Consider the following 12,765-nt stretch of genomic DNA (forward strand, 5'->3'; position numbering starts at 1 on the left):
GCCCTGCTCACCTGGTGTGGCTGTTGGACGACAGGCTCTCCCAGGGCTGCACGCTGCAGCCGGTGACCGCGTAGGCCCCGCCGCAGCTGCCGTCCAGTTTCATCAGCAAGGCTTTCGCTGCGTTCTCGGCTGTCTTCCGGCAGTCGTGGGCCCGTTTCAGCATCTGCGTGATGTTTTCATCGCCACCCTGCTCTCCTGTTGGGTGACAGAAAAACTGTTACAGAGGATTTCATTTCAAGAAATAAAACAGCAGCGGTGCTTAGGTCTGTCAAAATATCTCTTCACTGTGGATGCATTTCAGCACGCAGTGCGCTACAAGATGCATCATAAACCCACTTGAGAGGGCATTTTAACAATCAACCCATGGAGCATTTCAGGTTTATAAGAAAACATTGAACGGAGAGGAATGCGAACACACAGATGTGGAACCAGTTAAAGATTTCACTAGAGTTAAATAAAAGAAAGAGACCTCTAAATAATTCAGTTTGTACACCGTGGCCGCCCACAGTTCTAGACTGGAGGAGGGAAGAGATGGCCGGGCACAGTAGGCCCGAGAAGCAGTGTAATCAATTTCGTGCACAGTATATAACAAACAGCGAAAAAGTACAGTATCAAAGCACTCCAGAATGAACAATATTACAACCCAGCACTGGTACCAATATTTGGTAGTGCTAAAAAGAACAAGGATATGTCACACAAAAGAAGCTCAGCAGGGTGTTACATCAGTTTTCAGACACCCTCTCCTAAACACGTTTAATGGTCACGGGAAGGCAAAGGAAGGCACTTCTTGAAGTTTGTGGGAACATCTAACAAGCAACTTCAGCAATTTCTAGGGATAAAGACAAAATGGCGTGGTACTTAGACAGACGTCAAACCTCCCCTAGCCAGGGCTCTCACATTCTAGGTGTGAAGAGGAAACTAGAGTTTGTTTTTCATACCTCGAGGAAGCACAACAGCTGTCTTCCAATCACCATCACTTACACATATAACATAAGAGCAATACTTATCTCTGCACCAACCATTCACAGCTTCCCATTCGCAGTGCAGGATTAACGATTAGATATGGTGTGTTTGGAGTTCTCCATCTCTTTAAACTGACTGTACTGGTTAACAACAATGTAATTCAAACATTAGGGGATATTTTCATCGATTTTAAAGGCTTGCAACTTATTTATGGGTATACAATGCCTGTCTTGAACTCTTCTTTATCGTTTTGGACTCTGCTGGGTGATTAAAAACATATTTAAATACATTACTTCTGATCGATACATGCCATCCCAGGCCACACCAAGAAACATAAAAATCTAAGTACTCTGGTAGAGTTGATACATAATTTACTTATAAAGTGCAATTGACATGGTATAATTCTTATCAGTAACTTAATTTTTTTTTTCAGAACCTTTATTTTTCAGTTTTACAGAACAACACATTATAAACAAGTCAGCAAACAGAAGTTTGATTGATGAGAGACACGATAAATATAATACAATGTGTTTGTAACACAGAAAATTCCATCTATACAGGGCAATCAAGGTCCACCAGTTGAGGAGTTGGTCCTCACTACATGTATATCATGGTGCTCTGCTTTCGCTTAGGGCCAGTAGCTTTAATTTAAGCTTAGTATACCTCAAAGATGGTTACATGGACATAGGAGAGGAAGAAGCGTTTCACTGTATTTCACAGGTAGTTCCTTCCAGGCAAAGAATGGAAAATTGGGTGACTGGTTTCCCGGTTTTGAGGTGGGCCAAGAAAAATTGGACATCTTTCTCGCTTAGTGCCATGCCTCAAGTGTATGCCATTTATAGGTGTGCATGACATTGGCAAGATCTTTCGCCGTATCTTGAGACAGAAAACAATCAACATGTACAAACCATTCAGAATCAATTCCTGAAGACACAGAATTGGCACGCTTGAGTGCACACTAAGAGAGATTTCACTCTTTTACTGGAGTTAACACATTAGAAGCTCTATGTACCAAATCCTTCAACCCCAGTGTCAGTGAGGAGTGTCACATTCAACTTTTGGTGCAAGGCATGTGAAATCAAAGTAATAGGGTGATGTGAGGCAAAGCCTCAACCCAGCGCTGCTCCTGTTGCTGACATAACAGGAATCACACCAATGAACCAAGTACTTCTTGATGGTGACGGAATTCTTCATCTTTACTAGCCCATCATACAGACAGCATATGTTGACCACATCTTCATAAGTAGGCAACCACAGTTTCAAGGATTTTGTTAAAAGCAAGTGATGCCCTTGTAAGGCCAAATGGGAGAAACACAAACTGGAAGTGAAGATTGCTCACTACATGGGGGAGAAACCTCTTGTGGCACCTACCAATGAAGATGTGAATTAGGCTTCCTGGAGGACCAAAGTCAAAATCCAATTGTACAGGTTCGGTCATTGCACAACAAGGCCAGGGCGATCTATTGTGGAATCCTACTATGTGAATAGGTAAACAAAAAAAAGGATTTCAGTAAAGGCATCCTGACCTAGCGATGTAAGCTGTGGACCTGTACAACTGGATGCTGTCCTTGGTCTTCCATGATGCCTACGTCTCACCTCTGTTGGCAAGTGGCATAGCAGGTTCCTCCCTTTCAGAGTGGACACATTGCACTGCCAATTTGTCGTTCTCCCATTTGAAATTACATGGGCACCACAAGCTTTTCCACAAATCGTTGCAATTGTTGCCTATTATAAAATTATGTATAATAACCTGTGAATTATTTTGCTTGCTTGGTCATTTTTTAGTCTTGCATTTTTCAGGCCATTTAAGTCAGTCTATAGAAAGGGGTCCTTTAGTGAGACCTTTAAGACCTGATGTTGCTTTCAGACTGCAGGACATTGGATTTGGATTGGGGATGTGGAGAGACAAGCTGCAATAAGAATAGTCATTCAGACTTTCATAGCCCACAAAAGTCCTGTGATAGTTGCCTCTCTTGAGGGCCTACACATTCTGCTGCCTGGCTCTGCTGTCCTTTGGAACATGAGACTGAAGATTCCAGCCACCCACACCAATTTCTATAGTGGGAGCAGGACACACCGCTCAGCCATTGGTTCAGATTTCTGCACTTCCTAAACAGAGGCTTCATAGGCAGCTGTTCCGACAGGAATCTCACGGGGTGAGAGGAGACAGTCACGAATTAGTGTCTGTATTCTCCCAAAGGAGAAATGAATCCCTTTCCACTGTACCCACAAATTTATGAGACATCCATAACTCATGTCAAACATTTATTAGGCAGTAAAATGACTGCCACATATTAGCACAGCAGACAAAGGAAAGCAAAGAGCGATGTGGTGCAAATCTCTCACGGCACATGCAGACCTCCTCCACAGGAAGAAAGTGAAGCAGCGGCTCTGCTTGGTATTGTCTTTTACCTCTGTTTCGTAAAAACTACATTAGCTGCCACCAGCTCCACGTCAACACGTACGCTGGGGCCACCAAACCCACATAAGCTCCCACACAGTTCGGAGCAGTAGCATGAGCGAAGCTCCCCATTCTAAACAAGAGCTGTGCTCATTCAAGGTCACACAGAATAAAAAGATACACCATGCGTAACTGACTGGATGATCGATTTCTCTCACAGAAACAAACTCTCACATTCTAAAAACTAATCAGTGCATGGAAACTTTTATACACAGAACTAAAATGATGCTGTGCTAACATGACATTGTGGTCTATTTTTTTGTTTTGGAGTTGCAGGTACTTTAGATTCAAGTCTGTGCAGTTACTTGTAATACAGTCACCGAAAAATATATAGAACTTTTCAGAAATATTTTATCTTGTGTCTCTCGATTTTCAAAGGGTAAAAGAAATCCAATTATTAAACCTGTCAGACATCTGATTTACAAGCGACTGAAAACCAAAAACACTCATGCCTTTTCTGATAGGTACCACCCCAAGCTGAAGAAAGGCAGTAAAAAAACACCCGGTAACAAAACAAATAATGGCTGCAGCTAAACAGAGCGGTACATGGTGTACTTACCCATGGACCCAACACCAGCAGCCCGGAACTGTCCAAGAATCAAACTCTGTTCACTTTCTGCCAAAGCAAGTAGCAACTCGTACGCTTCTATGCACTGTTCACTGAGGAGGGAGAGAGAATAAGATTAGAAATCGTGACCACCACTCAATCCTCCCGGTACAAGATCGGCGTCCACTCTAAGACAACAGCAACCTCATTCCACCATCTTGTGGCTGCAGGTTCAAAGGCTGGCAGTCACAAGCGGATGAGGAGTCACATATCACTTTGTATGAACAGGTTAACTAAATGTGGACATGTAAGATGAGCTGATTGGCTTATAAGGTTTATATGAAGCACAATAAATAATATTAGGTATACCCATTACTACTCTGCGAGTTCACAGTCTCATCTGAACCTGGTCTTAGATCTGCCTAAAGGTTGACGTTTCTGGAGGCAAAAGTGCTGTTAGCTTCAGTGTGATATCTAGAAACACTTAAAAAGACATTCCGCAACTGACCAGTGTAGAATTTAAGCACTACATCTTGCATGCTGATGAGCATCCACCCAGAAGCAACCAAGGTAGCAACAGTCCAGGGATCAGCTACCAACCCCGACACACGTACGTTTCGGACCATTTCATATCTCATAAATTATGACGCAGGCAAAGTACATCTCAAAACACTACAGGACAACAGAACATGCAGGACACAGCTTCGGTGTGAACCTGTTGTGTGATGGGGTAGAGGAAAGTTCAAAGGGTAATGAGAAATGGGCATGAGAGTGGAATGGCAGTAAAGAGATGTGCCTTAACTGGTATCAAACATTTTTAATAAAAAATGTTTAAAAATATAACAGCGGGTGGAGCCAACAGGTGCTACAATGGTGATAGATCTTTTGGGGTTTTTGCTAGGCTCCAAATCTTTGAACTATCTCCACATTCTGGAGCACTACAAAGCTGCCATAGCCACTGACGAGGTGATGTATAAGTGGAGAGCCTCTGGGTGAGTTTTGAAATACGGTGTTAGTGTGGCAGTGCTAACTTTCTGGAAGCCCTCAATTTCATCTGCCCTTAAAACCATTGATGCATCTGTGCAGAGGAAGATGTTTTGATCACCACAGTCTTATCGTTGCTGCTCACCCATGTAAGAGACTAAGGGACAGGAGCGGATGAAGGACCACAAGCGACTAAGTAGTTAAGATGCCCCTCAGGGTATTGGAATACAGAGATGACAGTAGCATTATACTAGCTGCTGCCTGAAAGAGGACATCCCAGGAAAGGACAAGCCAGAGGAATACTGTTTCCTAGCGAATGTGGGGCAGTCGCTTCCCAACCAAAGGAGAAGACAGTTCTTACTACAAATGACCCTTGTCCTGTGTGCAGACCCATCCTAGTAACTCTTTGGGTTGTGAGAAAGATCTCTGTGATATCCGAGAGAGGGTATTTTGTGGTGATATGTTGTCTGTGGTCACATGCTCCATTAAGTCCTGAGAAAGCACAGCAGTGAAGAATAGAGAAAGGGACTATTTTTGTGGTGTGACAGACTGCCCAGAGATCTGGTAAAAGAGACACAATCAAAGAACCATCTGATCAGACGCAGTACAACTAAATGCAGGAGAACAGGCCCTCCTGCATTCAACAAACACCCTGCTAATTGACTTAGGAAAATATATTTTTACAGAAGGAATGGCTGTATGAAAAATTGAGGAAAAAGTGGAGAATGTTGAGAAGGATGATTTCGGCAGAGTGCATGCTGAGACAGTAAAGTGCAGGTTCAAAGCACCATAGCAAAGACCGACATGCAGGTGTGAGAGGTGCAGTCCTTCATAGAAGCCACGCTAAAGCCAGAAGAGAAACTGGAGATACTGGCTTGTCTACAAAAAGGGAATCAGTCACAAGATGGGTCTCCCAGCAGATGTGCCTGCAGAAGTGCTACAGATCAGCCTATGTGCTGACTTGTTGCCACACCACCAGAAGAAACTAATGAAATGGTGTGAAAGACCAAACCCCTATTCAAGAAAGCCGATGATGATTAACAAGACTGAATGGAGGGTTCTCATCCTCTGAGAGGCCATTTGGCACAGGAAGTAAAAATGGGAGACCAGAATGTTCTTCTCTTTCCTGACCTACACCTATCCATACTGACAACAAAGAAGGCCCTGTAAAGCTTTAAGCAGGAAGGGGCTAAGCAAAACTGCTTTAGTGGGTTAATCATGAAGTTAAGAGTCGATCATGCTAGTAAAATATGGGTTTTCAAATGTGGATTCTGCTGGACGTTCCTTAGCAATCAAAGCCATGACTTTGGTTGATTTGTCGCTGGGAAAATGTTCATGGCCTGAGAGGTGTGTGGGTGGAAAGGCACGGCTGACCTCCTCTGGAATGGGGTGGCTTGTTAGAATTTGAGCATTCGTTTTTTGTGGGCACTTCATTCCTTTTTCTCTCATTTCTTCCTTTCTTCTATTTGGCTTTGGTGGCCACAATGACCTTTATGGCGATTTCTGTGGCAGAACCAGGCTTAAATTACATTTGTGGTGCTGCTTATGGTTACTATAGTTCTGGGTCTGCACCGCTGGGCCTAAATAGATGTATTGTCTGTTTTGACAGTACTTAATATAAATAGTTAGAGCTAAAAACATTGCAGACAGAATTTCAAATAATTGAACAAATTCAGAAACTTTCCAACTTTCACACTCCCAGCAGTACTATTGCTTCTAAGGAGGTTTGAATGGGGAATGGTGAAGTCAAACGTCTTAAGGAAATTAAGGAATACAATTCCTCCAGACTCTGGATCAAACTTTTTTGTGGTTGGCAAACAAATTTGTAATGAGAAAGATTAAATCCCCATTAATATTGAAGATAGAAGACTGGACTGAATACATGTCAAAGTTCACGTCATTAGAACGCATCACATATTTAGCAAGAGCAAAGAGCACTTATTTGTAAAGATTTTAAGACAATACTTCAATGATTATGTACAGGCAAACCTAATGCTAAATGTACTGCTTTCTGCACGAGTTCAAGTCTTGGCATGCACTGGCAAGAAGATATCTATCTGCCATCCACGCCTACATGAGCAGAAATTTTCTGAAGCTCAGCACCAAGACTGACATAATGGTATTAGGTTGAGGACAGTTTGTGGAATCATGCTTTCTTCCTTATAAAGATAGTACCTGCTCAACGTAAAAAACATTGGCTTCTGTTTGAACAAAGACCTCCGGCTGAGGTCATCTTGGTTGTGGGTACCTGTGTACAACAGCTGAAGCTGTTAAAAAGGATCTTCGCTTAACTTGCTCCCTATCTGCGAGCCCAAGTACAGGATGCTGGAAGCCTCTTCGGAACTGAGTAGTGTAACATCTGCTACCTTGTACTTCGTTTTGTATTTATCTAAAGGTTGCAAGTAGAAGTATCCCGTATGGTTTAGCAAATTCAGTTCCATTCAATCTGACTTGTACACTGGACAGCGTTCGGGTTATGGCTTACGTGTATTCACACCAAACGCGACCCCATCTCCCTGCTTATACTCTCCTCTCAGAAATTCTTTTTCTTTACATTGTCCCTCACTTCAAGAATACTCATCTGGGAAGCAGGCCCTTCTAAGGTCTAATGCCACAGGTCTGGCATCATATACTTATCACTCTACAGCATTATGGTAACTTTGCAAGGTTTTTTGTAACGCTTTTAGGTGGAACCGTTTCTGCTAGTAAGTTTTCAATGTGCACTGATTGTAGTGGGGGCTGCTTCTCCCTCTGGGTTTTTCATAACTGCAACGCAAAGATGCCTTTGGGTAAAAGTGTGCTGAAATGTTGACAAGTAGTTGACTGACCCAGACAAGCACTGGCAATGTCAATAGGTCTGGCTTTAAAGGAATGATGTATGGTAATGTGAAGCATTGCTAGCAAATAGCATGGGAATGGATGTGCATTTATATGGAAACAAAGAACTGTAAAAGAATATCTGTGTAGTTTGAACTGTCAGATGACAGTTCCACTATCAAGCCAGACCTAAAAATCCATATAGGTTAATGACTGCCCTCCTCCCATCTGTGCTGCTGCTAGAGAAAAAAACAACAACATCAATTATCTAGTTATCTTAAGGCATTTTAGTATCATTATCTTAAGGCATTTTAATATCATTATAATGTCATGATTGTGTCCCTGAAAGTTCAAAGTCAGGCAGGTGGATAAATAAACAAACTGTTCACTGCCGTGTGGCGGACAAGCCCTCTTTTAGTGGAAGCACACAACTTCAGTCCTATCAAAACGTACTCCTGGCTCTCACCATATGGGTGGAGCCACAACCCCTCTCATGGTGATTCTCACATAAATCTCTGGCGACAGGGGCACTGTCAAGACAGAAAATAAAAAGGGAGGAAACAAACATGGTAGTGTACGAATCTGCAAATTTTTTCTTTCACCTTGTGCTTTAAGACGTGTAAGAAGTAGTTTTTGACTTTAAGATTTGGAGCACTAAGGATTGGATATTTTCATTTCTCATCACCTTGAGGTAAAGCAAGCAGCACTAGAGGTTAATGCTGATAATGACCAGCCGCCCCCGGCAAATAGCAGTAGGGCGCCATTAGTCGCTCCACGGCAGAAGCCAAGGAGGAGAGCCCCTCGTCTGTTTTCACGATGACATCATCGGAAGGCATCTAGTATGGCTGGATTTAATCAGTTGCTCCAAGGACATCAGCCACGTTGGAGAATCCCTCATCTGTTTTCACAATAACATCATCAGAAGGCATCCAATATGGCCGGATTGAAGGCTTCGCCAGCGAAGGATCAACCTCTTTTTCCCTTCACCGCACCAGCATCCACGGAGGAGAGCACTCCTACACACCCACCCCTGGATGAAGGTATAATTTCAGGCAACAGAAAAGGGGGCTACCCAAAAATCTGGTCTGATTTACTGAACTTACACCTTGCAGGTATGTATGTGTGGGCACTGGGCAGGCAGGAGGGAAGCTGACCTGCCAGTGGTCCTGGACCTTTCTGCCCTACCCCGGGATGCCTGGCGTCAAACATTTTGGGAGATTTGCCTGGAGACAGGTACCCAGGCAGGGCTGGTGCGCTATGCGGTGCCCTGGTATAGTTTGTATGGAATTGTGGGTATTGCCCATCCCCCTGTGTGATGGAGGGAAGATGCTATGAAGGTATGCCACAGATGCCCTTGAGTGAGGGCGTGGGCAATGGATGAGGGAAAGGGGCCTTCCAGCACTTTTTGCATCCTGAAGTGTTGCACTATAATGGAAGGTGGAGACAACTATTGTATTGCTTGGACAATATTGCTGGTTTGCTGATCTTACTTCCTCTATCTTCATAACAATAATGTCTGCCTAACTATGGATATCATCTCTCACTGATAATAATATCTGCCTAGCTATGGATATCATCTCTCACTGATGCTATGGAATTATGTGAATAAAAGGCTACGCCATGGTTGAACCACCATAAGTGCCATGTCTAACTCCTTAGGAGTTGTTTCAGTGAGGGTGGGGCAGCGACTTGCACGTTGTGAGTGCACTATATCTCTGATAGATAAGCGTGTACAGTATTTTTGCTTTTGATACAGAAACATATTACATTTTGGATATAGGTCTGGGGAGAGTAAAGCAGAGAACACGGCAACGACATTTCAGTCCTATGTATGTCTGCAGGAGGGATGACATTTTAATCAACTATCGTTTGCTTCTGAGCCACGTAAATCTGAGGCTGTCCTCCTTCATTCACTCCTGAAATCAGTGTAGGAAATCTCAGCAAAGCCCTATTGGAATGTAAATGCATTCTTCATGCCAGGTTGTACACAGGGATGAATTCATCATGTTTGCAAGAAGAATAAAACCCAAGTATGAAAAGGTGACCTTCCTTTGGTAGCACTGAAACCCACAAAACAGATTTCATATAATAATATGTGTCCTGCCTTTCTCATTCCCATCTCAGCTATCTTCATGACCTTGTTGGTGTTTGAAAATTAAAGTCTTCAGGCAGAGGCATGTCTGGAACATTTCACGGCCGCCTTTCGTGACAAGAAGGAGCATTCTTACAGGACTAAGCACTTGAAGCGGCACTTAAATTTAATCCCAAAGGCGTTGACAACTATGTAGCTATGCGTTTAAATTAAGTATGCCAACCCACTGCAGTGATTCGCAGCCCTTGTGCTCAGGATTAAGGTTTTTTCGGTGAAAGAAAAAAACAATTAGACGGCACTGGAAAACAAAAAAACCCTACTTCTAAAAATTTCATCATATGAGCGAAATGGCAATGCAAATATGTTTCATTGTCTTGCTGCACATTTTATTTTAAAGCTGAAGGTGCATTAATTCCGAAATAAACACAAATAATTTATTTGAAAACATGCTTAGAGAGCAAAATCATAAAAGCTAAGGTGACACAAGGAATTCGCTTAGACTTACCACACCCAGACTTACACACCAGTGGATACCAAGTCAGGCAGAAAAGAGCGTCTAACTGTATGCTGAAGTGTTAAGGCCTCTTGATCGTAAATGCTTTAAAGCACTTAAAGACCAACCTACTCGCTTTGTGACAAAAAAAAAGTCGCAAATAAGATTGCTTTATATAAAGAATACAAATAGGAGTTAAAGAATTGAATGTTACAGTATGATGCTTAAGATGTAAAAGGTCTTGTGAGAAAAAATACTCATCAGTGTGGGGGTCAGACCGCACACCATGCATATTTTAAGGAATTGGTAACAAAAGGGTAGAGACAGTTGCGCAGCCAGGCACACCTGAAACAATTTTTTCAGGGCTCGAGATGTACGTGTTTGTAAAGCTTCAACAGTAGATTACTTGACAAAGGATTGCGAAGAGACCACCGTCCAAATTAGTTATTAAGGAATTGGGGACACCGGCTTGTAGTCCATACTTAGAAGCAGTGCTTAATTTGTGCTTGTCGTTTCCGGGGCTGAGCACCAGCACTTATTTTTAAGGGCTGGGGCTTATTCTTCTGCCTCAAGCCTTTGCTGCGAGCACAAGACACATATTGGACAGACGGAGTAAGGGAAAAACGAAAAAGCGTCACAAAGGGAGAAAGTAGAAAGCTGTAAAAGTGAGCTGAAGGGGTAGGGAGTGGCTTTATATGGATTGAAGAAGCCCGAGATGGCTTCAGGATTACGCTGTCTCAGTATTCCGTGTTCAAACAGTTAATTGCAGCAGCCGCGTGTTTAAGAGGAGGGCTTTGGGCACCGGCACCTTTTTATTTACAAATTAAGCACTGCTTAGAAGCTTGAACCAAACGCTTGCTTCGATTGGATGCCAGCATGCTGATCTCTGGGACGCAAGTTCAACACTAGCCAGGCTGCCATGTTCGCATGTTTTGCAGTCGTGTCAATAGTTCCTAAGAAGCCACAAATACATCTCAACACAGTAAACAATGTGGAAGGATCTGGACAAAGAGGAAGCAGGAGACCATAGGCACCAGGAAGTAATAACAATGCACTTCTCAATATCATTCAATAGCGTGAATTAACTACTGCATTTTTCCATGGCAAATTGCTTTAGTACAGAAAACGACTTGAAATGAACTCTACCAAACAGCTTTGCACTGAGCATGAATGTGTAAGCCAACTGTGTTCTGGTAGGAGACAGCTCACTAAACTAATATATGTACTCTGCGTTCACACTGTGCTGAGTGATATGTGAACAATACTGAATCTGGAATGTATAATTATTTAACAAAGTCTGTATAAAGTCATAGCATTATTTATTCAACATATTTTTGAGATTCAATCAATCAATCAGAGATTTGTAGAGCGCTGCTAATCACCCATTGGGTCTTAAGGCGCTGTTTGTGTGCGTGCTGCTCAGTCGAAGAGCAAGGTCTTGAGGTCCTTCCTGAACTGCTTCAGTAATGGGGTCTGCCTGAGCTTGAGAGGTAGTGTGTTCTGTGTCCAGGCTTCTGGGTAGGAGAAGGATCTTCCTCCTGCTGTGCTTTTCCAGATCTTGGAGACGGCTGCAACAGTGAGCTGAGAAGAACGGAGATGCTTGTTGGGTACGTAGAAGGCGAGGCGGTGGTTGAGGTATGTCGGACCTATGATGTGCAGTACTTTGTAGGTGTGGAACAGGAGCTTGTATGTGATGCGCTTGTTGACTGGGAGCCAGTGAAAGTCTCTGAGGTGGGAGGAGCTGTGGCTGTGTTGGGGATGTCCATGATGAGTCTGGCTGCCACATTATGGATTCTTTGTAGTCTTGATTGAGGTTTCTTGGTGATGCCGGCATAGAGTGTGCTGCCGTAGTCAAGTTTGATAGTGGCAAGTGCGTGGGTCACTGTCTTCCTTGTGTCGGAGGGAATCCACTTGAAAATCTTCTACAGAAGTTGGAAGGTGTGGAAGCATGACAAAGAGACGGCATTGACTTGGCGGGCCATGGATAGGAGAGAAGTCCAGGATGATGCCCTGGTTGCGTGTGTGAACCGTGGGGACGGGGGTGTTTCCCAGAGCAGTGGGCTACCAGGAATTGTTCCAGGCAGAAGAGGTGGAGACGATTAGGAGAATCTCTGTCTTGTCCGAATTGAGTTTAAGGCAGCTGGCTTCCATCCAGGCGGTGACTGCTCTAATCCCGATGCGGAAATTTCTCTTGGCAATTGCAGAGTCCTCAGACAGGGAGAGGATCAGTTGGATGAATCTAGAATATGGTGTGTCTCAAGGAATATCGTGAGTTGCTGGTTGACCGCCTTCTCTGCTACCTTGGCTGGGAAAGGGAGCAGAGAGATGGGTCCTGTAGTTCTTCACCTCCCTTGGGTCTGCGGTAGGTTTTTTGAGTAGCGGGTTGATCTTGGCATCCTTCCAGTCTG

General features: G+C 43.5%; 1 protein-coding gene across 2 annotated transcripts in view; it reads right to left on the minus strand.

The window, feature by feature from the left end:
* The window catches only part of MCC (MCC regulator of WNT signaling pathway), a 1,218,505-nt gene that overhangs the window by 253,464 nt on the left and 952,276 nt on the right, over positions 1 to 12,765 (minus strand). For both annotated transcript variants that reach the window (XM_069226494.1, XM_069226495.1), the window contains 2 exons: positions 3,984 to 4,084; positions 12 to 195 (listed from right to left, as the gene is read on the minus strand). In XM_069226494.1, coding sequence (XP_069082595.1) covers positions 12 to 195; positions 3,984 to 4,084 — 285 coding nt within the window. The remainder of the gene's footprint in view (positions 1 to 11; positions 196 to 3,983; positions 4,085 to 12,765) is intronic.

Source organism: Pleurodeles waltl, chromosome 1_1, assembly GCF_031143425.1.
Source record: "Pleurodeles waltl isolate 20211129_DDA chromosome 1_1, aPleWal1.hap1.20221129, whole genome shotgun sequence".
Lineage (NCBI taxonomy): Eukaryota > Metazoa > Chordata > Amphibia > Caudata > Salamandridae > Pleurodeles > Pleurodeles waltl.